This window comes from Colossoma macropomum, unplaced genomic scaffold (genome assembly GCF_904425465.1).
Source record: "Colossoma macropomum unplaced genomic scaffold, Colossoma_macropomum, whole genome shotgun sequence".
Taxonomy (NCBI): Eukaryota; Metazoa; Chordata; class Actinopteri; order Characiformes; family Serrasalmidae; genus Colossoma; species Colossoma macropomum.
Window position 1 is genome coordinate 2,620,083 of NW_023494794.1, and position 20,207 is coordinate 2,640,289.

Below are 20,207 nucleotides of genomic sequence, written 5' to 3' on the forward strand. Positions count from 1 at the left end.
AATCAGAGCTCTCGGGGGCGGGTCCAACCCAGTGACCACGCCCACTGATACGCCCTTACGTATTGTGTCGTTGAGGACAATGAGGAAAGCACAGCTTGCCTAGTTGGTGAATTAATGACGACCGAGGAGCTGCAGATCACACCTAAATTAAAATGTAATACTATGATGTTACATTACTTTACATTACATTAACGTTAGAAAATTCAAAAAGTATTCAAAAAGTAGCATTTTATTTAACACTAGCCTGAAAATGAAAAGTAACAAGCAACAAGTTCTCTGGGCCTCCTCCTAAATCTCAGTGTTTAGTATGCTTAATAGGACAGATTTAGGCCAAGACCACCGTCCCAGGCAAATTAACCATAAACAACTGGTATAGTTAGTAGAACTGCTTTTGACGTTGTGCAAGAGATTCTGATCCTTTTTGTTTGCCTACATATATGCAGTCATTTGCAGAAGATTGGGCACCTCTGGTCAAACAGCATGTTTTGTTGATTTTCTAAGTGAAAATAATGTAATGTTAATGCATCCTCTACAGAAAACACTTCTGCACATTTCCATGCACAATTATGGTTTATTTGCTGGATTTAACAAATTAGAAACAACAGAACATAAATTGTGGCCTGTTGAAAAGTTATGGCAAATTTAATTTTTTGTTTCATTTTTTCCCCCAATATGTTAAACTCATCAAATAAATAGAAACTAACTGTGCACCAAACCTTACAGAAAATTGTTTTTATTTAAGTGTGTTCTCCGTAGAGGATGTTTTAACTTATTGTCACTTAGAAAATCAACAAAACATTTCACTTGGGGTGTTCAAACATTTGTTTACGACTGTGTGAGCAACAATGTACTGGCATTATACTATGGCATGAATGCACAATGGTGGTGATATTTAAGTTTTCAATTGCAGTCACAAACACACATTTGTTTACCATTTTTTTATACTTCCCAGGGAAAACAAGTTACAGTCATTGCTTATCAGTACAACGTGATGTTCTTTTTAAACAAGACATGCAAGTGGCAGTAAAGAATATGTACAAAAACATAAAATAAAAATAAAAAAAAAAAGCACAGAATAGATTTAGTCATTCTTACAACTAAATACTAGCCAGCATATACAGCCTTCCTCTCTGGTATATAGTCAGCTTATAAATGCTGATTCCAGATCAGCAATGACAACTGCTAAAACTCACATGACGCCTTCAAAGTTAAATCCCAGCAATGCTGAGCATTTGAACAAAAATAAAAAAAAATATCTTAATTCTTTAAAAAGTCCATTCCTTGAAAAATGTTTGTGTAACTGCCACAGCCCTTGAGTGCTCACTTCAGTTAATCTGTAAGATTAACATGTTTCAAGATGAACGGCAGAAGGATGGATCTCTCGCTTTCATTTTCTTTTTTTTAATTATTCAGTGGCTCTCTTCCAAACCACCACCATGTTCTTGTCACTAAGGGCAACCAAATAATGAAGCTTGGGATCCATGGCAACGCTATTGATGGTAGGCCCCTCGACTGGGCCCACTCCAGGTCGTACCAGAGATGGCCACTCCAGCACCTGAAAAAACAATGCATTATTGAGTTAGCTGGAACACAAAGATCTGGTAGTGTTTGTTATGCAGAGATAGACAACTATCCATGTCCTTGTCATCTCTAAACACTAGAGAGAACACCATCTACTGACTGACATTCAGACCTGCTTTCTACCTCAAAGAACAGTTCAACTAATGTAACAGTGAATTAAAATGGGTAGATTTTATGCCAAATATCAGCCAAGACGTTTGGTTTTCTTCTACTTCTGCACCAGAGTTGTGCAAACTGTATGTCAGTCATTACAGACTTGCCTCAAATCACAACAAGTTATTAAATAGTCTCAAAAAGACTTGCTTATATGGTTTCTGACACCATATAATACATTATTATCAAAAAATGCAAAAAGTATGTTGTATAGCTAAAAATAGGGGACATATCCTACATGTTTCTTGTATTTCACTCTTTTCCTTGAGGTCCACTTATGACATTTGTATGGGTTTATGTACAAAAAAACAGCCATAATTCATTTTTACATGACCATTTCCAAACTTTCTTTATTCCTTACAATGAAACAAAAAAGACTTTTGTTACTGTGCCTTTAAAACTGAAATATTCAAACACAACAGAGCTGACTGTCTGTCCTGTATCGTGCCTTGTTCAAAAAACAGGCTGGAACATTACTATAACTTCAGTGTGAATGGGCAGAGCCATCATGCTGTAGGCTGAATAGGTAGATGTATGACATCACAAAAACAGTTCATTCAAAACTGATGTTTTTGCAGCTTTGTTTCTATATGTGGACACTATGGACTGGGGAGTAAACAGTATGTTTTGAATGTTTATATACTACATCAAACACTATTTAAAAATTATATGGGCCTTTTAAAGCCTGAACTTTGCTTGTACTTTTGTCCTTTACTACATGCAGAGCAATGTCCAACAGAGGTTCTAGCTTGATGCTATATCCTGTTTACAGGGCAGCAGTGAGTAATGTTTGTTGATTTGAGCTCCAATTATGTCGTCAGTGGGGAGCTGCTAATTATCGCTAGAAAGCAAAATAGCTAATCAACCAAGAGCTTGTAGTTTAATGAAACAAAAAATGTAAATTGCAATTATTTCTATAGCAATTAACATTTAACCACAAACTGTATGATTGTGAAATTGACTAAGATTCTAAAGTGACCAGAATTCTAGGAGTAAAAACAACCTTCAAGCATGTACCATAAAGCACCTGTGATGACTATTTTCTTTCTTCCTCCATCACTTAAAACGCTCTGCTTTCAAAAACACACAAACACTGAGAGAAAAAGATCATGATCTTGTGATATTGGACTACTCTATCACTAGCAGGACAATTACTATATCTCAAGCAGCCACACAGATGTAAGTTAGTCATACCTCAGTCGCAGCAACTGGTTTTCCACTCTTGAAGTTGGACCTTACGAGATCTGTGATGTGGTACGTCCATAATTTTCCATTTTCATCTCCACAAACCACATAGCCAAAGTCTGTAGAGGGGCAGAAATAACAGCACAGCTGAAGATTCCTTAAACTGATAACATGAGGGACAGTTTGTATGCAAAGAATAAATCATCAATAACTTGATCATGGACTCATGAAGTCAAAAGCCCAACTGGGCCTGGATTACTTTTACCCAGGGAGGTACTGCGATTTAGGTGATAACCGTTGAGATCTGCAATGTTTCTCTAGTACAAATCTGCAATGTCACTAATCTGACAGTCATATAAGCTGTCTCAGTAACAGTACTCCTGTTTGAATTGACCTTTCAGTAATATAAAATATAAAACCTGCTTGTAGCAACATGTCCTTATACTACAGTGTTTTTATTAAATGTTGCTGCTGTTGCTTTACTGTTGATTTATACCCATTCAATCTGGGTTGTCTGTGGTAATTTTGGGGAATTATACAGTTACTTTCTAATCTGTGAGCCAAATCCTAATTTGCAAATTACATTACAGAACATCCCCTGGTCAAACTAGTCCGATATTGTTATATCACTTGGATTTCTAGCTCAAATGTCAGCCAAATATACACTCTATGGACAAGAGTATTAGGACAGACCTCTTAATCATTGAATTAGGGTGTTTCATTCAGTCCCATTGCCACAGGTGTATAAAATCAAGCACTTAGCCATGCAGTGTGCCTTTACAGACATTTGTGAAAGAATGGGTCATTCTACAGAGCTCAATGAATTCGAGCATGGTGTTGTATGCTGAACTTCATGGCATGAGTTTCCATGGCCGAGCAGCTGCATGCAAGCCTTACATCACCCAGCACAATGTCAAGTGTCAGATGGAGTGCTGTAAAGCATGCCGTCATTGGACTCTGGCACAGTGGAAACATATTCTGTGGAGTAATGAATCAATGCTCTCTATCTGGCAGTCTGATTGACGAGTCTGGGTTTGGCGAATGCCAGGAGAACATTACCTGCCTGACTGCACTGTGCCAACTGTAAAGTTTGGTGGAGAAGGGATAAAGCTATGGGGTTGTTTTTCAGGGTTTGGCCTCGACCCTTTAGTTCCAGTGAAGGGAAACCTTCCAACTTTGTGGGAACAGTTTAGAAAAGCCCTTTTCTGTTCCAGCATGACTGAGCCCAAGTGCACAAGGCAAAGTCCATAAAGGCAAGGTTGGGTGAGTTTGGTGTGGAAGAATTTGACTAGTCTGCACAGAACCCTGACCTCAACCCCACTAAACACCTTCAGGACACCTAAAACGGAGATTGTGAGCCAGGCCCTCTTGTCCAACATCAGTGTCTGAGATCACAAATGCTCTTCTGGATGAATGAACAAAAATTCCCACAGACACTCCAAAATCTTGTAGAAAGCTTCCCAGTAGAGGGGAAGCTGTTACAGCTGCGAAGAGGGGACCAACTCCATATTAATGGCTATGGATTTAGAATGGGATGTCATGAAAGCTCCTGTGGGTGTAATGTGTAGGTGACCCAATACTTTTATCCATATTATGTACGTAATTCTGCACAAAATAAATATAAAAAAGTCATTAGGTGTATAGAATCTATAAACTCAACACAGCTTACCTGGGCAGGTGTTTAAAGACAGGTATGGGATGTCGGTTTTAGACCATTGCAGCTCAGCTAGGATAACAGCAGAGACTACCTTCTTCTTCCCCTGTTGCGAAGCCCTTGTAGCACTCCAGCTCCACAGATAGATAGAGCCCTGCATATGGCTTTTAGATGCTAGGAAAATAAGACAAAGAGAATGAGTGTGTAATTAAAAAGCATTTTGTGAAATGTTGTGAGAAAATCAATGTGCAATATGGAAATTTGATCCATTACCAGGTCTAAGCACATGGCAATTAAAGTTTTTATTGTGTATAAAATAACAAATTAATATGACAAGTGATTGCACTTTCTAACGTTAATGTAGTTACTGCTACAGATGTACCAACACTGCACCCTGCAGGCCTTCTTTAAGTGGATAAACTTTTTTGCCAAAATGTAAATGCAAATGATGTCATACGAGCGATCATGTGTTTCAGTTTTGCCCAGCTGTAGCTATCAAACATTAGGCGGCAGCTATCAGTGAAATGACAAAGAACTGAAAATGTGCCTTGATCTTAACAAAAAACAAAACAGTGATTTTAGGCAGACATAAAGTACCTGCAATTAATTAAAGCTGCACTATGTAAGACTTTAAACTGAAAGAGTCAGGGGAAAAAATTATGCTAAAATATGGTGTGCGTCTGCTGCTGTGAGTCATTCTGAACTAACAATTTAAAAGTCAGAGGCATCGGGTCAGATTTTGCTCAAACATCAAGTTTTTTTTGTCATCTCACTCCATATTTTCTTTAAATGATGTAAAGAATTTATCTACACTTGCTATTGGAACCGCATGTTTATTTCCATAATTTACAATAATGCTTTGTGACATTTTAGTTTTTTGCATAAATTTAATTCGACAGCTGGATTGAAACCTGTAACACAGACTGCATGACAAAGTCAGGCAGTGTAACTGAGACACTACTTACTCACCTACTATGTCATCTGTTAGAAAGCTGAGTCCATCAATAGTGCGATAGTCATTCTTCTTGTCCTTCTTCTTGTACACAGGAAATACAATCTCCATCTCTTCTGACCTAAAAGCATGTACAGACACAGACTTGAATACACAAACGATGGATTTTATGGACATTTACTTTATTTGCAAGGACAAACAACCCATCATCATCATGAGTGGACGCTATTAAAGACTATATAGACTTCCAGGCAGATATTTCTACAACAGTTTTTCCAGATCCCCCTTTCTGGCAAACGTAACACAGCTTCAACAGAACTAACTCGCCTTATAAGGCGTGGTAGTCATCACAAGCTAATTGCTTGGTTGTCGCTTTGACTTTATTGACTTTATTATTCATGCTAGCAGTAAAGATACTGATATTGAAAAAGAAGCTAAATTTTACATTACACAAATAATTACTACTACATACAAGACATGAAACACAAGTAAAAATCATCCTGAACAAATGAGCTACCTGATCCACAGTCCTACTCTTACATTATTCATGAACACATGGTCAGAAAAAAAGCACCTCTTCTGTGTGTTTTTGCTGAGCTGGATGTCGAAGCTGTAGAGGCCATCTTCACAGCCAGAGATGAGGTGTGTGTCCGGGGAGCAGGGCGGCAGGCAGAGATGTAGTGGAGTGGAGCCGGTTTCCAGAACTAGCAGCTGACTATTAGCAAAAGAAATACAAAGGATTTTACAAACATTTGGCCAGGGCTGTAAACAGAGCTGGCCAATATGGCATTACTTAGTATCATATTGCCCAACCCTACACACTTAGAAATGATAGTCCTTCAAGGGTTATTTAGTAAGGAAAATTGTTCTATATAGAACCATGAACATTTGAAGAACATTTTCCTTGATTTAAGGATTCTCTGCATCATGAAAGCATTCTTCAGATTGATGGAGAATGTGCTGTTGATGGTTCTATATAGCACCAAAAAGCATTCTTTTATTGTTACGATGTCAGGCTTGTTACAACAGTAGAACTCTTTTTGGTGCTATACAGGACCCTTTTCAAAAAGGTTCTATACAAAACCATCTACAGCACATTCTCCATCAATCTGAAGAACTCTTTCCTGATGCAGAGAGCCCTTTAACCATGCAAAGGGTTCTTTGAGTGTTCATGGTTCTATACAGAACCACTTTCTTTACAAAAGAACCCTTGAACTATCTTTAAGTGTGTAGGTGTAAACACTTGACCTCACAACAATTCTGTTATTGTGATTATTTAGGAAACAATTCAATGCATTTTAAAACAAAAACACACAAATGTGACTGGAGGAGTTATTACACAGTAATAGAACAGACAATATAAACAGAAAACTAATAAAAATATAAAAACAAGCTTTTTTGGATTTTTACATTTAAAAAAAGCTACAGAATTTTATTTTGGCTAAAAAAATAATGCGTTGTTGTCCATTTGAAGTCAATTACATTCATTATGATCAATTATAGGAATTTAGAATAGAGAATAGAGAATTTTATGCTGGCCTAGGGGTGCAAAGCAAAAAAAAGCCCAATAATAAAACGGCTGTCACTATCAGTATCAGACATATAAAAAAGAAATCATGATCAGCCAGTGCATTTCTAGAGCACTAGAGCATACTTCTCTGAATATATTATAACTGATTAAAACATGTAACTTTCCAAAAATACTTTAACAATAATCGTCACCAATTTTAAGACCCAAATTGATTTAGCTGAATCATCACCTTCAGATCAAATCACCGTAACAGACTGAATCCTTTTTACATTCTTATTGTCCATTTCCATTAGTTCAGCAATGTAAGGTAAAGTTAGTTTGTAGACGAAAAGAAGTAAGACAGAAAACAACAAGAGCTACAAACCTTGTTTTGAAATTGTAGTCACGGTCCAGCCCTCCAATGTCCCACATGACAATCTTGTTGTCGTATGTGCCAGCTACAAACATACAAATACATGCCTATTACCAAATCAGACTCTGACAATTCAAATACTGCAAAAGAACTCCTCATTTCTAGACCAACTGTGATCAGCTCTGTTCCTGGAGAACTAGCTTCCAGCAGAGTTTTACCTCCAACACCAAACCTAAACACACTTCATACAATTTATTAAGGACTTCTGAAGGCAGTCATTAGCTGGATCAGGTGTGGTGGGTCAGGGTTCTGAGCTAAACTCTGCAGAGTGGTAGATTTCTATGAGCAGGGCTGGTGACAACTAGGGCTGGGCAATATTTAAAGAATAAAATGATTTAACAACAAAAACATGAATGTCATAATATGATATCAAAATAATAGTAAATAATATCTGTTGCTTTAATCTAACAGGTGCTGCATGTCATGTATAAAGTGCACAAAATGGATTTATTTAAAAAAAGAAAAAACTAAACACAAACTACTTGGCAGCAATAGCACTGCTATTTTATGGTTATAAATGAAATCAAATATCACTAAATTATTGCTAAAACCTAAAAAGCAATATCACAGTTTGTGCTCTAGAATTTCTGCACTCACTGAACAGAAAGCTGGGGTGACGCGGGCTAAAGCGCAGGACAGCAATGGCACGGCGGCTGGCACGGAACTCTCCGTATGCCAAGTTGACTCTGGGGTGGATGAGCTTCACCACCCCCCTCTTCCCTCCTGCCGCCAGGATGCTACAGGAGCGGGCACAGCCTCCCTCTCTCGACATCAACAATGTGCTCCATGCCAACGTGAAGAACTCCTAAAAGAAGTGTTAATGTTTATTCATGCACAGACTACTAATAATGTTACAGTAACTATGTTTACATGCACATCAGTGGCTCTAAGAGTGCTTGTCTTATAGGATTATCCTCTCAAAATAGCCATAAATACAAGTTACTCATTCAAGCTTCCATTCTTTTCGGAAATACATACGTAGAAACAAAGAAATCTGCATGGATATTTTTCCACACCTCCAAAATTCAGTCTTAGAAGTTGCTTGAATTTTCTGCTTCTCATGATCTAAGTCAGGGGTGTCAAACTCAACCACTAAAAGGGCCATATTAAAAATCTCAACAAATCCATGGGCCAGTTGCATTTTCATTTCATTTTTACATGACCTGAACTGGCCATTTCAAAATATGGCAAAACTGCTACAGCAAAATAGGCACTGAATACTTAACCTATTCAAAAATTATTTTAAATGAAAACAAATTGTTTTATATAAAACAACAGGCTACATTAGCTGTTTAACTGTTAAACATCTTTAAATGTCCCGTAGGAAGGTTTTTAAAACTGCCTATTTGCTTGAACACCATCTTTTCTTTTTGTGTAGCCGCTGGCCCATAGATTGTTCGGGGAAGAGGGTCTGAGCTCACATTATGTTGCAGTGCATGCTGGGGATTGTAGCGCAGGGCATGGTGAAATAAGCTAATATTAAAAGAAAATTAAAATAATTTCACAGGCCAAATAGGATTGTGCCACAGGCCTGACTTGGCCCGTGGGCCTTGTGTTTGACACATGGGATCCAAGTAATCCCAAACATAATCAATGATGTTGAGGTCTGGACTCTGGGGTGGTCAGTCTATTGTTCTGAGAACATCAGCAGCTTCTTTGATTGGTTTGCTTAATTTCTTTTTTTGTCTATTTTCTTTTCTCAGTAACAGCTTCCAGACAGTTACATGTCCTTTCAGACCCATAGCGTTGTCTTCTCAAAGCGGAAGTATGGACATGCTCAGGGAATTTTTCAGATCTGAAGCAGGAGCGGAGCTTGATTTTCTCCTCTCTCTCAAAGATGAAAGCTTTAAGTGCTGTTTTGGTAGCCAACCAGGTCTTTTAGTAGTTTTGGTAGTCAACCAGGTCTTGCATGGCGATCTTCTCTTGACTTTCCCCTTCTTCATGCAAGTGCATTATCTTACATCTGATCTCCTCAGAAATATCTCTTGAAAAATTGTTAACTTGTACTTAACAATTAGACCTAAAACTAAATAAATTAAGTGTGGTCTCTGACTTTTACACAGTACTGTATGATTACATAAACAGCACAATTTGGAGTAAAAAAGAACTTATTTAGGCCATTGGGTACATGTTAACATAGGAAATGATGTTGCTTACTTTACAATACTTGACCCAAAATATTACCTAATGAAATCAACCTTTAATTCATTATTGGGAATGTTTGGATGAAACCTGAAACGGCTCAATTTAGAGCAAAATAGGGAAAAACCTACTCAGCAGTCATAGAACAAAATTATTATAGATGCATTAATAGAGCATCTCGCCACCTGACGGTAAGAAATTGTACTACACAGTAAAACACTGGGGACATACCTCACCAGGGACCTTGTATTTCTTTAGTACGTGCCCAGATTCACAGTCTATCACACACACCGACTCCCCTCCACAAGTGGCCACTGTCCACACCCAGCCACTGGCATCTAAAACAAACGACAAACATCGTCACCAAAACATATAAGGGTAATTGTACAGGAGAAGGCAAAAACATTGTTTACTTTTAATGTGAGTAAATGCAAACGATGTATCATGTAAACTGATAATGTTTTCCCATCATTTCCTTTCTAAAACAACTTTAGGTCTAAAACTAGACAAAACCTGCAAAAAATGCTTAGAACTAATGTAGTCTCTCAAAACGACTGAACACAAAAGGTATGAACTTGCTTAGGATGCACTATTAATTCTGTACTCTTCCCCCCTTATTGTTTTATTTCACTTGAGTGGGTGGGGTTACATCTCATTTGCACTTCTATGAATGAACTGTAACAATAAAATAAAGGGAAAAAATGGTTATTGTCCACCAAAGGCACTGAATACTCACCACTGCTGTCCTGTACAGGTTCAAAGGAACAGGCCCACAGCTGGGTGCTGAAGTCCTCTGGACTGTTCTCCTTACTGTGACACTGCAGGACATGAAGTGGCTGCAGACTGGCTGGCTCCTGGCACAGCAGGAGAGAGACACACATGGTGATGAGCTAACGATTTTGTGATGAACCACTGACCACAATACACAAAATACAGAAATGTGAGAGACACAAATAACAGCCAGTGGGAAGGCAATTTTCTGTACTAGTGGTTAGATTTTGACATGAAATATTGTCTAGATAGAAAGGGGAATTTGTGGCTCATTACATTTTAATACAAAATTTTTATTGATTTTAACAAGGGTGTTATAATATGAATATGAATATTAGTTTTTTTTTAAACACAGTAAGACAATATGCTCTGCAAGTTAATACACTCAGATTTTATCCTACAACAATATTTCTGATATTAGACAAACTGATATAATTTAGAGTGATATTCCTAAAGAGGTCAACCACAAAAGCAAGAAAAAACTGCACTACAACTGAAACTATTTAGAGTTTGGGTCCTTTTAAATGAATTCGTCTCCTTGCTTAACATATGTTTTCACCAGGCACTGCACTCCTTTTCACATCTGTATGAGTCATGGTGCAAAAACTATAATACATGTTGTGTCATAAAATCTGTATATCATTTTAATGTCCATTCATACCTGTGGAACTTCGTATTTGATGGCCTTCCTGGGTGTTCTACTCTCTGTCTTTTTGGGAGTAGCGGTGTGTTTGCTCTGTTGATTCGCAGGCTGATCTTTAGCCCCCTTTAAAGCGGGAGTCCCAGGGGCCTTTCTGGGACTTGCAGTGGCATTTATTGTTTTTTGTGGAGTGTTCTGCAGACGGTTTGATTTTCTCTGACTTGGCTCAGCAGCAGTTCCACCATTCATTACAGTCGTTCTTGGGCTGGATAAGCTCAGGTTGGAGTTCTGAGTGGTGCTCTGTACTCGGCTGGATTTTCTTGGACTCGCCACAGCAGTGGTAGTGCTGGCCAAGCGGCTCGATTTCCGTGGACTGGCCTCAGTGGCTGCTGCGTCGTTCATTGTCCTTCTCTTCCGAGGGCTTTCTGTCTCACCGTTTGCTCCCAGATCACAGTGCTTCCTCTTGGAAGGAGAAAGAACCGTCTGAAAAAAAAGGACACAGTGCTTTAGAGTATGATTCTGGCCAAACTTCAGAACAGGACCAAAAGATGCAACTGTATTCCATATGGTGACTACAAGTTTTTATATAGTCATGTTCTGATTGTGCTTTCTTATTGAGCAGTCTTACCTCATTGTCTTTAACAGGTGTCTCTGGTGTACCGCCTTCTTCCTCTTTCTCAGGGTCAGTAAGTGATTTAAGGTATTCCTTTGCAATCATCTCAACCTAAATCCACGATTCAAAAAGGCAAAATGGAATTGAAACAACGTACAATGCATATGTGCATCTAACTACCTAAGTTTCCATCAACTTTCTGTGGAAATTGTAAGAGACAAAATAAAAATTCATAAACTTTTGTGATTTTTGCCGCTTGTTACCATCAAACTGCCTCTTAAGTCCAGTCCCAAATGGCACGCTCACAGTCCTGCAATCCACAACTGTGTGTGTGCACACGAGGACCATTAGGCTATGGGGTGTCCTATTTCACATTTTGCTGTTCAATAAAAAATAAAGTTGTGTTTGACCAGACTCCATGTCAAATTTCATGTTTGTCACAACTTGTGTACCTTTAGCTTTCCTGACTTCCCCATAAACCAACTATTTTTATTCATTTTATAATCCCCCCCGCCCCATTTCATTTACAATATTCTCGTCTCCTCCTCAATCCAATTCTAACTCTCGGCTGTGCTGTTTGTATTGGTTTGTGTCTGTTAAAAGAAACTTGTCAGGAAAATCTGTCATGACAGTAAGTTAATGCGTAAACCTGCTATTTTTCTCAAAAACATGTTTCCAGTGTAGGTTGTCCCATCATTTCAAATAACAACATACATAAAAGATTACAGAAAATTTCCATTCTCATGGTGTAAATCAACAAACTTTTTGATGTGATAAAAATATCCTTTTGGATGAATACATATATACTGATATGTGACCTGTGTACATGTCCATGTCAGTCTTTAATATTATTTGTTCTATGCACCTACACCAAGAAAAGTCCTGACATGCACCTACAGCAAGAAAAGTCCTGAACAAATAACAAATCCCTGTTTAACACAAAAAGCAACTTCATATTTAAGCACCTACCCTCCACTTGGTGTAGTCATTTAAAGAGCTGGGACCGTATTTGACTTGGAAGCAGGCTGCATTTACAAATTTCTTCTCAATTGCACTGAGGCTCTGTGCAGTCAGTGGATCAGGCAGACTGAAGTCCTTTTCCCACACCCCAATCACCTGTAACAGATTTACAGCAGGACGCTTGCAGTCATTCCACACAATACAGAGTTGATCAAATTAAATTAAGCCCATTTCTGAACAGCTTTACTGAGGCCTTTATAACTGTACATGACAGTCAATTTCACTTACCCTGTGCCAAATAATGGACTAGTATCCCAATACTTTTAAGAGGGTTCTTGTGCATATATAAAGTAAGAGTTGGGAGCTGTGAACCGATGGTTATATTCAATACTTTTTGTGTACATATACGTCACTACATAGAAATTCATAATATTGATAATCAATAATAATTGATTTTGGGATTACATTTATCTGCATTAGTATTGAGGAGAAATATGATGTTAATTCTGTAGGATAAGAAATGCCATGAAATGGGAAAAATAGACATTTTAGCACAGCAACCGAGCGTCGCCTAAATAATTTTCTCTTCCAGAGTATAATAAATAAGTAATTAAATACTGGCTTGTAGCAGTCAAATCTACACATCTTTCGGACGCAGATAATTTTTTAAAGCAATTATCTACCTATACTGATATGATTCAGATATCATCACGCAACCCTAGCAGTTTGTTGTGTTCCATGAGTAGACATTTTTGCACTACTATTACAGCGGGAGAGAGTGGGAGGAAAAGCAATTCCTATCCTATATATTTTGCTGCTAATCCTTCTAGTTTCTTTTGCAAATATTTCTGAATGAATTGCACAGTTTTTTCATAGCTGTCCATTACAGTGGGAGAGAGTGAGATGAGAAACAGCTCCTATCCTTTATATTTTTTCTTGTTTGCAAATCTCAGAAAAAAATTGCAATATATATCATTATTAATACATATTGTGATGATGCTGATTAACAAGCCATTCCTGAAGGGAATTCAAACAATTTTTCAGACCTTCTGCATAATTAAAGGGGTTAAGACGTAAACTAAGTCATTCAGAGTGGTCTGAGGTGAAATGCTTTATTCTAGAAAAACTTATAAAGTCAGGATTGTTCACAGTACTGGTGAAAAACCACAAGTCTGAAGAGTTTTATGTCTCTACAAGTCACCACAAAGGAAGTTATCACATGAAATAGTTATAAATACAATGTCTGACACAGTTGTTAGATATCATTAGCCTAAAACATATTTTTAACAATTCATGAGATTATTTTTAAGCAATTACCTGCCAATACTGATATGAATCCAATATTATCATGCATCCCTAAGAAAAAGGGGGTATTTGTACGTGTAGACATGACATTTTTGTATTACCATTATCTGCCGAGAGACCTGAAGTTAAAGTAGTTCCTATCACTTTTTTTTATTTATTAGACATTATCAATTTTTAAAAGAAAACATCAGGATCTCAGAGATTGCACCCTATAATGCCTAAATATGGAAGTATTCTTACCCGCCTCTTAAGAATCTCACTGCTGACGTAGCGGATGTGGTTGGCTGTGGAACTGATGTCCTTTCCATTAAACATCCTCAACTTGGGCAAGAGGAACATCACTTTGTGCTCATCATTAACCTACAAAAAACAGAGCGCAATCATGAGATGGTATCAATAGCCACAAATGTGTAGTTTCTTCTAAGTGGCAGGACAAACAGGAGGCCTCTTACAGTGAGGTAGAGGTTGTCTTCTAGCCGAAGTTCCTCCAGGCTACTCAGGGCCTCTAGGGTGGTCACATCCTCCATGTCGTTGTTGGAGCAGTCGAGAAGCTTCAGGCGGGGCAGAGAAAGTCCTCTGGGAAGCTCCTGCAGCATGTTGCCTGAAAGGTCTAACTGTTCCAGACCTCGGAGTTTGGACAGCAAGGCCACCGGCAGGTCCTGTCTCTTCAGCCCCATTCGAGAGAGACTACAGACAAAAGGGTTACAAAGACAATCAATGCTTACTCTACTGTATGACTACAGTGTAGAGGTGGGCAATCGGACGATATGTTATTGTCATACATAATGTCACAATTTGCTGAATATAGTCAGCATCGTTAGTGCTTCTACAATACTGCTGTTGGCTGGATATATTTGGTTGGAGGAATATTCTCAGTCCAGCAGTGATACTGAGAAGTTTAAAAACTCCAGCAGCACTGCTGTGTCTGATCCACTCGTACCAGCACAACACACCAACACACCACCACCACATCAGTGTCACTGCAGTGCTGTGAATGATCCACCTCCCAAATAATACCTGCTCTGTGGTAACGTTGAAAAACTTGGTAAAAGGGGGCTAACAAAGTATACCGATCAACAAATGGACTACAGTCCATTTTTACCTGTATGGTAAAATGGACAATGGCCGGAGAAACAAGGAGGTGGTTTTAATGTTACGGATGATCGGTGTACTCTGAACAACTTTGTTTACATCTCAATGTTTAATTGATGTAGTCATTTTGGGAAATTGGTGGAATTCCCCTTTAAGTGGAAGTCTTAGAGCAGGAAAAATACACTAAAATGTGCAGATTAACAGTACAATAGAACCATGGTGGAGGGTTTTAAAGGGTGATGGATCTAATTATTATACATTTTCTCACACCATTTTGTGCTTTAATCTTTACTGACAGTGTTTTAACCAACACAGATTTACCAATCGTCCATGTTCAAGATATAATGTAAAAGAAAGATGCCAGGTACATAGTCCTTAAGGGTCTCATTGCTGAAAATAACACTTACTTCAGAGTCTTAATCTGATCCAGCTTGTTTGTTTTCGGTGAGCCTTTCTCCAGCAATATTTTCTCCGTAATCTTCTCCATTGCTGCACAGCTAGAGGAACAGACAGAGAGTCAGTGCAACAAGACGGACTGGGTTAAATAGGACTGGGGGTCATTCTGTGGTTTCTTTTTAAACCTCTTGCCATTGGGTGCTCAAGTTTCGGAGCTTTTTGCATTAAAATGGACCGGTCGTAACTTAAGTGGCCACTTAACAGCCAGTGATGGTTCGGTTTGACACCACCAGAACTGCAGTCTAGCACGCAGGACTGCTCACACCTTGATGAACACAAGTAGTGTTACAGCAATGAAGTCATTAGACTTATTAAGAAGAAGTCAGGGCTACTTTAGGATTAGGTTTGACGTAAAGTAAATCAGCAAGAAACAGCAACAAAAGTTTTGCCCTGGTCCTCCCAGTCAGATGTATTCATGCTCCAACCCTCAGCGGACCACGCTACACTAGCGTCAGCGCGGACAGCACACCTTCCGTCAGAAAGGCGATGTGACCGCATTAATGGAAATAAAGCTTACTGAAACTATTACAGGCAGGGTAGCTGTATAGATATTACTATATTTAACTAATAACTCTGTACTTACATTGAAACTGTAAATGTGACTTCTGTTTTCCCGGGAAAGTGCAGGCTGACCTCTGACACATTGACGTCACTCTGCGCACAGAGGAGTATTCGCTCCGCCATTTTGAGTGTGGCACGGCGAGTTATCAACCAAAACGGAGCGTTTAAAAGGGAATTTCACAGATTTCCCCAAAGATTCTTCACATTCAATAGTTAAGGTGTAAACAAAGTCAACTGATGTGGCTTGATATGATGAGGTGGAGTTAGGGTCACTTTCTGCTGGGCCAAAGTTTTTTCAAGGGCCAAATTCACTTCAGGCAGTCCTGCTCTAAATGCTACCTCAGAGAAAGCTGTTACTGAAACGGTTACAGATATTGAAAACATTACAAATATGCTTCTGCATGGCTGGGACACTGCTTTATGATAGTTTTTAGAAGGTTTTGGCACATTCATGGTACTACTATTAATACTACCCAAAGATCACATTAAATATAAAACCTCAGGAGACGTGTAGATTCACTGGTTGTTTAGGATATGATAAAAATTAAATGCCTAGATTTGGGTTTTTAGACACAGTATGGTTCCTGTCACCTCCATTGTAAAGAGTCAGTAAGTTTCTCTACAACATACCGTTTCACATCAAACCACTCTGAATGAATTTACATCTTAACGACTGAATTACGCAGAGCATTGTTCCCATTTAAATATTCCAATCCTGGTTCACAACTTGATGTGCCACAGTCCCTGTGGTGGAGTTAACACTTCTCTGTGTTGTGAAATTCTATATGGTATAGTGAATCAATACATTCACATTTTACTATACATCAAATACAGATATATACACCAGAGATTTATTTCATATAGATTTAATTTTTTTATTAATGTAGCCAAGTACAGTATGAAGGGTCATATATTCAAACATTCATATGCCAATATCAACATTTGGCAAAAAAAACACATTTTTAAAGTTTTTATTAATAGGTGAAATCCAGTATATTTGACAAATTATTTCAGAAAATCAACAAATAAATAATTCTTTGCATCTCAAAGATGCCTAGCAACATAATTTATATAAGTGTACATGATGAAACAGAGCAATTAAAAAGTCCAGGGTCATCTTAGGATGTACAGACCTTTCTCAGGTTTGCTGTAACTTTATTTATTAGTTACTTATGGGGACTCCTTTAAAGCTCGATGCTATGTCCAACAGCTCTAAGCCAAGCTTTTCTTGTTCTCCACCCTCCAGAAACTCAGCAGACAGCTCTCTGAAGGTACTACACACCCTCCTGCTCTGAATGTCCTTTCGGTGAATAGCGTGTTTCCAGCGATGCCGAGCCTCACCATACAGCACAATCAAACATCTCCGAGGTAAGTTCACAGCTACTCTCACCCCACCTTGGTCCATTTCTCCCCAGCCTTCATCCAAACTCATGGTTACAACAGTGTCAGATAGCAAATTGATAGTAACTAAGTGCTCCCCCCATAGCCAGCTGTCATCGAGGTGAGGGTCAATAGCTGAGCCTCGCTTTGGATCGTAGTCCAGGTTGCACTGTTCCACTGGCCGAAATCCAGCTAACAAAGGCTCCTTTGTCATTCTGTCCACCAGTTTTTGGCTGACAGCAGGAAGGCCACTGAAGCCCCCAAGACGAATGCGCTGTTTTTTGAAGTTCACTTTGGGCCCAAAGTCCTAAAAGAATCAAATCGGACAGCCAAATTATTCTAAAGCACCAAATATTATAAAACACCAAATATGAAAAACAAGGAATTTTAATTATACAGCTACATACCTGTTTCCGCCTACCAGACTGGGACTCTCTCCAGATCTCTTCGTCCATTTTTGCCACCAGCTCCCTCTCCTCATCCTCTGAGACAAAGTTCTCCCACAGGAAGACACCAGAGAAGGGAAAAGACTGACCATCACCATCATCTGGTACTGCTAGCTTTGACTCTGGATCATACGTAAAATCATAGTGTATCTGGAACGAGACACATGAGCCTATCAACTCAGAGATTATCAACTCACAAGCCTACCAACTCAAAGCTATGGCTGTGTTCCAACTGCTGTACTTGCATTCTGTTTACTAGATTGTCGATTCTACCCAGAACGTTAGCTTGTAATAAACTTCTTAAAAACCATCTGCACTTTGTAAATGTGTGCTCAAGTGGTTAACTACTCTTAGACCCCTTATATGATTATATAGATTAGTGTTCAAGTCCACAGCCCATATTTTTAAATGTTTCCACTGAAAACACAGATATTTAACTTCCAAAATAAAATAAAAAAAAAATTGTGGATTTCCACATATAAGCTTACTTTATATGTCACAAAATACTGAGTCTATCATGGTCCAATGTATTAAAATATGCTATTAAGAAGATTACAATAAATCTGATAGAGAAAACTTAAGTGACTGATGTTGGAGTGACAGAATGATAAAGATAAACTGCTTCTGTGGTGTACTGGGCTGTTAGCTTACTAGCTAGGCAGTACTGATTAGCAGTTGTTGTTAGACTTACAGTTAAAAGTTACTGAGCTTATTTATTTTCTGGTTGTAATGTTACAGCGGAAGCTCATGTTTTCATTTTTTGTTGCTCCGCCTCATTTGTCCAGTCATACAGGGCTGTATTCACCAAGGCTTCCTCTTGCCATTTTATTATAACATAGTTCATCAAGAGGCAATAAAGTAGCCTATGGGCTGCGGTTTGGATGGCATCAGGGCTTGTGGCATTTTCAACTGCATTTGTATATTCATAAATCTTTACATTCTTAATGAGCATTAAGGTTCAGAGATGTTCATAGCTCTTAGTGCTGGGCAATACTTGATGCATGATGGGCATTATATCCATGATATAATGTCTATAATGAGATTTGTTTTTAAGTTTTTTTTCTGTTTTGTGGACTCTTGATATCCAGGATCTGACAGATCCCATGTATGTCACTTTGTGGGTGCTTCAGATTATTTTGAAAGAACAGTTTTGAATCCATACCAATTAAATAACTAATTTACTTCCTGACAATAGTTCCCTTTGGCATAACTTTAAGACAAGACGTTAGAAGAATATATTAGGTATAAGGGCTCATTAGTTGTGGCCTACTGATATGAAATTTGCACTGTTTTTATGTGCATTAAATGCAACAGAATGCAGAAACTGAACACTAACCTATCCAGCCTAAATTAATTTCTTTTCATAGTAAACATTTATTTACTATAACCATCGACTGACTGCCATTACATTAATTTATAGTCCTTTCCTTTCCCTCTTATCAAGTTTATCATTGCAACACAGTCCAGACAAAAAAAATATTGTATTTCAAGGTATTTCAGTGACAAACAGTAGAAATAAACTGACACATAAGATATGTGATTCCTGTTATTAATAGTTTAAATATATGTAATGCTGATATACACATACATACATGTACGTATGTGCGTGTGTTTCTTCATTTTACCGTTTTACATTGGAATTTTTACTTATCACTTTATTCCTGAACCAAAATGTAACATATCAAAAAAAGTAAACCACTACAAATTAAATACACAATCTACAAATAACGTTACATGTAAAATAAAGGTAATACAGACAACAGATTCAAAACAATAATAATTTGATTAGTGCTGCTCTACAAACATTTCATTCTAGCTCTTTAAGAATATTACATTCTTCAGGTTGTTAATGATTCTGAAACTCTTTACAAGAGGTTCAATTTCTATATAAAAAAACATTAAATTTGGGAACATTAAAAAACATTAAACATTAAAACAATCTTCCGAATACAGATTTTATGTAACGTTGGGTTTTAGCCTCCTGACGCCAAAGTGAATGAAATTCATGTGCACTCGAGCCGTTCCAACACTAAGGACACTTGGCTGGAGTGTAGAAATGTTAGAACGCCTCTAGTGCGCATGAACTCCACTCACTGTGGGATATTGGAGCGCAGCTCTGCGTCCCACTGCACACCATTCTAATCATTAACAAACAGTCTTACTTGGTCACTGCCGAACTTACGCTTTGCGTCGTGCTCAGTAAATGTCGTTTTCCATCATCTGCCTCACAGATTAAACACGTCCTGATGCCTTTACAGCCACAGTTTGCTGCCTTACGCTCGTCAGCCATCAAGCAACTTTGTGCACCTCTTTAATATGTCCCCCTAGAAACAGCAGTCCTAATCAAGTGTTCCATATATTTTTCCAGCGGGG

At 38.2% G+C, this 20,207-nt stretch overlaps 2 protein-coding genes across 2 annotated transcripts; both read right to left on the reverse strand.

Annotated features, from left to right (window-relative positions):
• Positions 1 to 1,074: 1,074 nt before the first annotated feature.
• On the reverse strand, positions 1,075 to 16,081 carry lrwd1 (leucine-rich repeats and WD repeat domain containing 1). Its single transcript, XM_036580912.1, has 16 exons — positions 16,031 to 16,081; positions 15,399 to 15,488; positions 14,352 to 14,586; positions 14,140 to 14,259; positions 12,604 to 12,750; positions 11,650 to 11,745; positions 11,043 to 11,504; positions 10,347 to 10,464; positions 9,842 to 9,948; positions 8,066 to 8,273; positions 7,421 to 7,493; positions 6,100 to 6,240; positions 5,543 to 5,646; positions 4,589 to 4,747; positions 2,929 to 3,038; positions 1,075 to 1,555 (listed from the first exon to the last, which is right to left on the reverse strand). The coding sequence occupies exons 2-16, from the start codon at positions 15,476 to 15,478 to the stop codon at positions 1,406 to 1,408; spliced, it is 2,310 nt and encodes a 769-aa protein (XP_036436805.1). The 5' UTR covers positions 15,479 to 15,488; positions 16,031 to 16,081; the 3' UTR covers positions 1,075 to 1,405.
• Positions 16,082 to 16,903: 822 nt separating this feature from the next.
• Positions 16,904 to 20,206, reverse strand: alkbh4 (alkB homolog 4, lysine demthylase). The gene is made up of 3 exons (XM_036579883.1): positions 20,017 to 20,206; positions 17,796 to 17,984; positions 16,904 to 17,695 (listed from the first exon to the last, which is right to left on the reverse strand). The coding sequence occupies exons 1-3, from the start codon at positions 20,122 to 20,124 to the stop codon at positions 17,171 to 17,173; spliced, it is 822 nt and encodes a 273-aa protein (XP_036435776.1). The 5' UTR covers positions 20,125 to 20,206; the 3' UTR covers positions 16,904 to 17,170.
• Position 20,207: the final 1 nt, after the last annotated feature.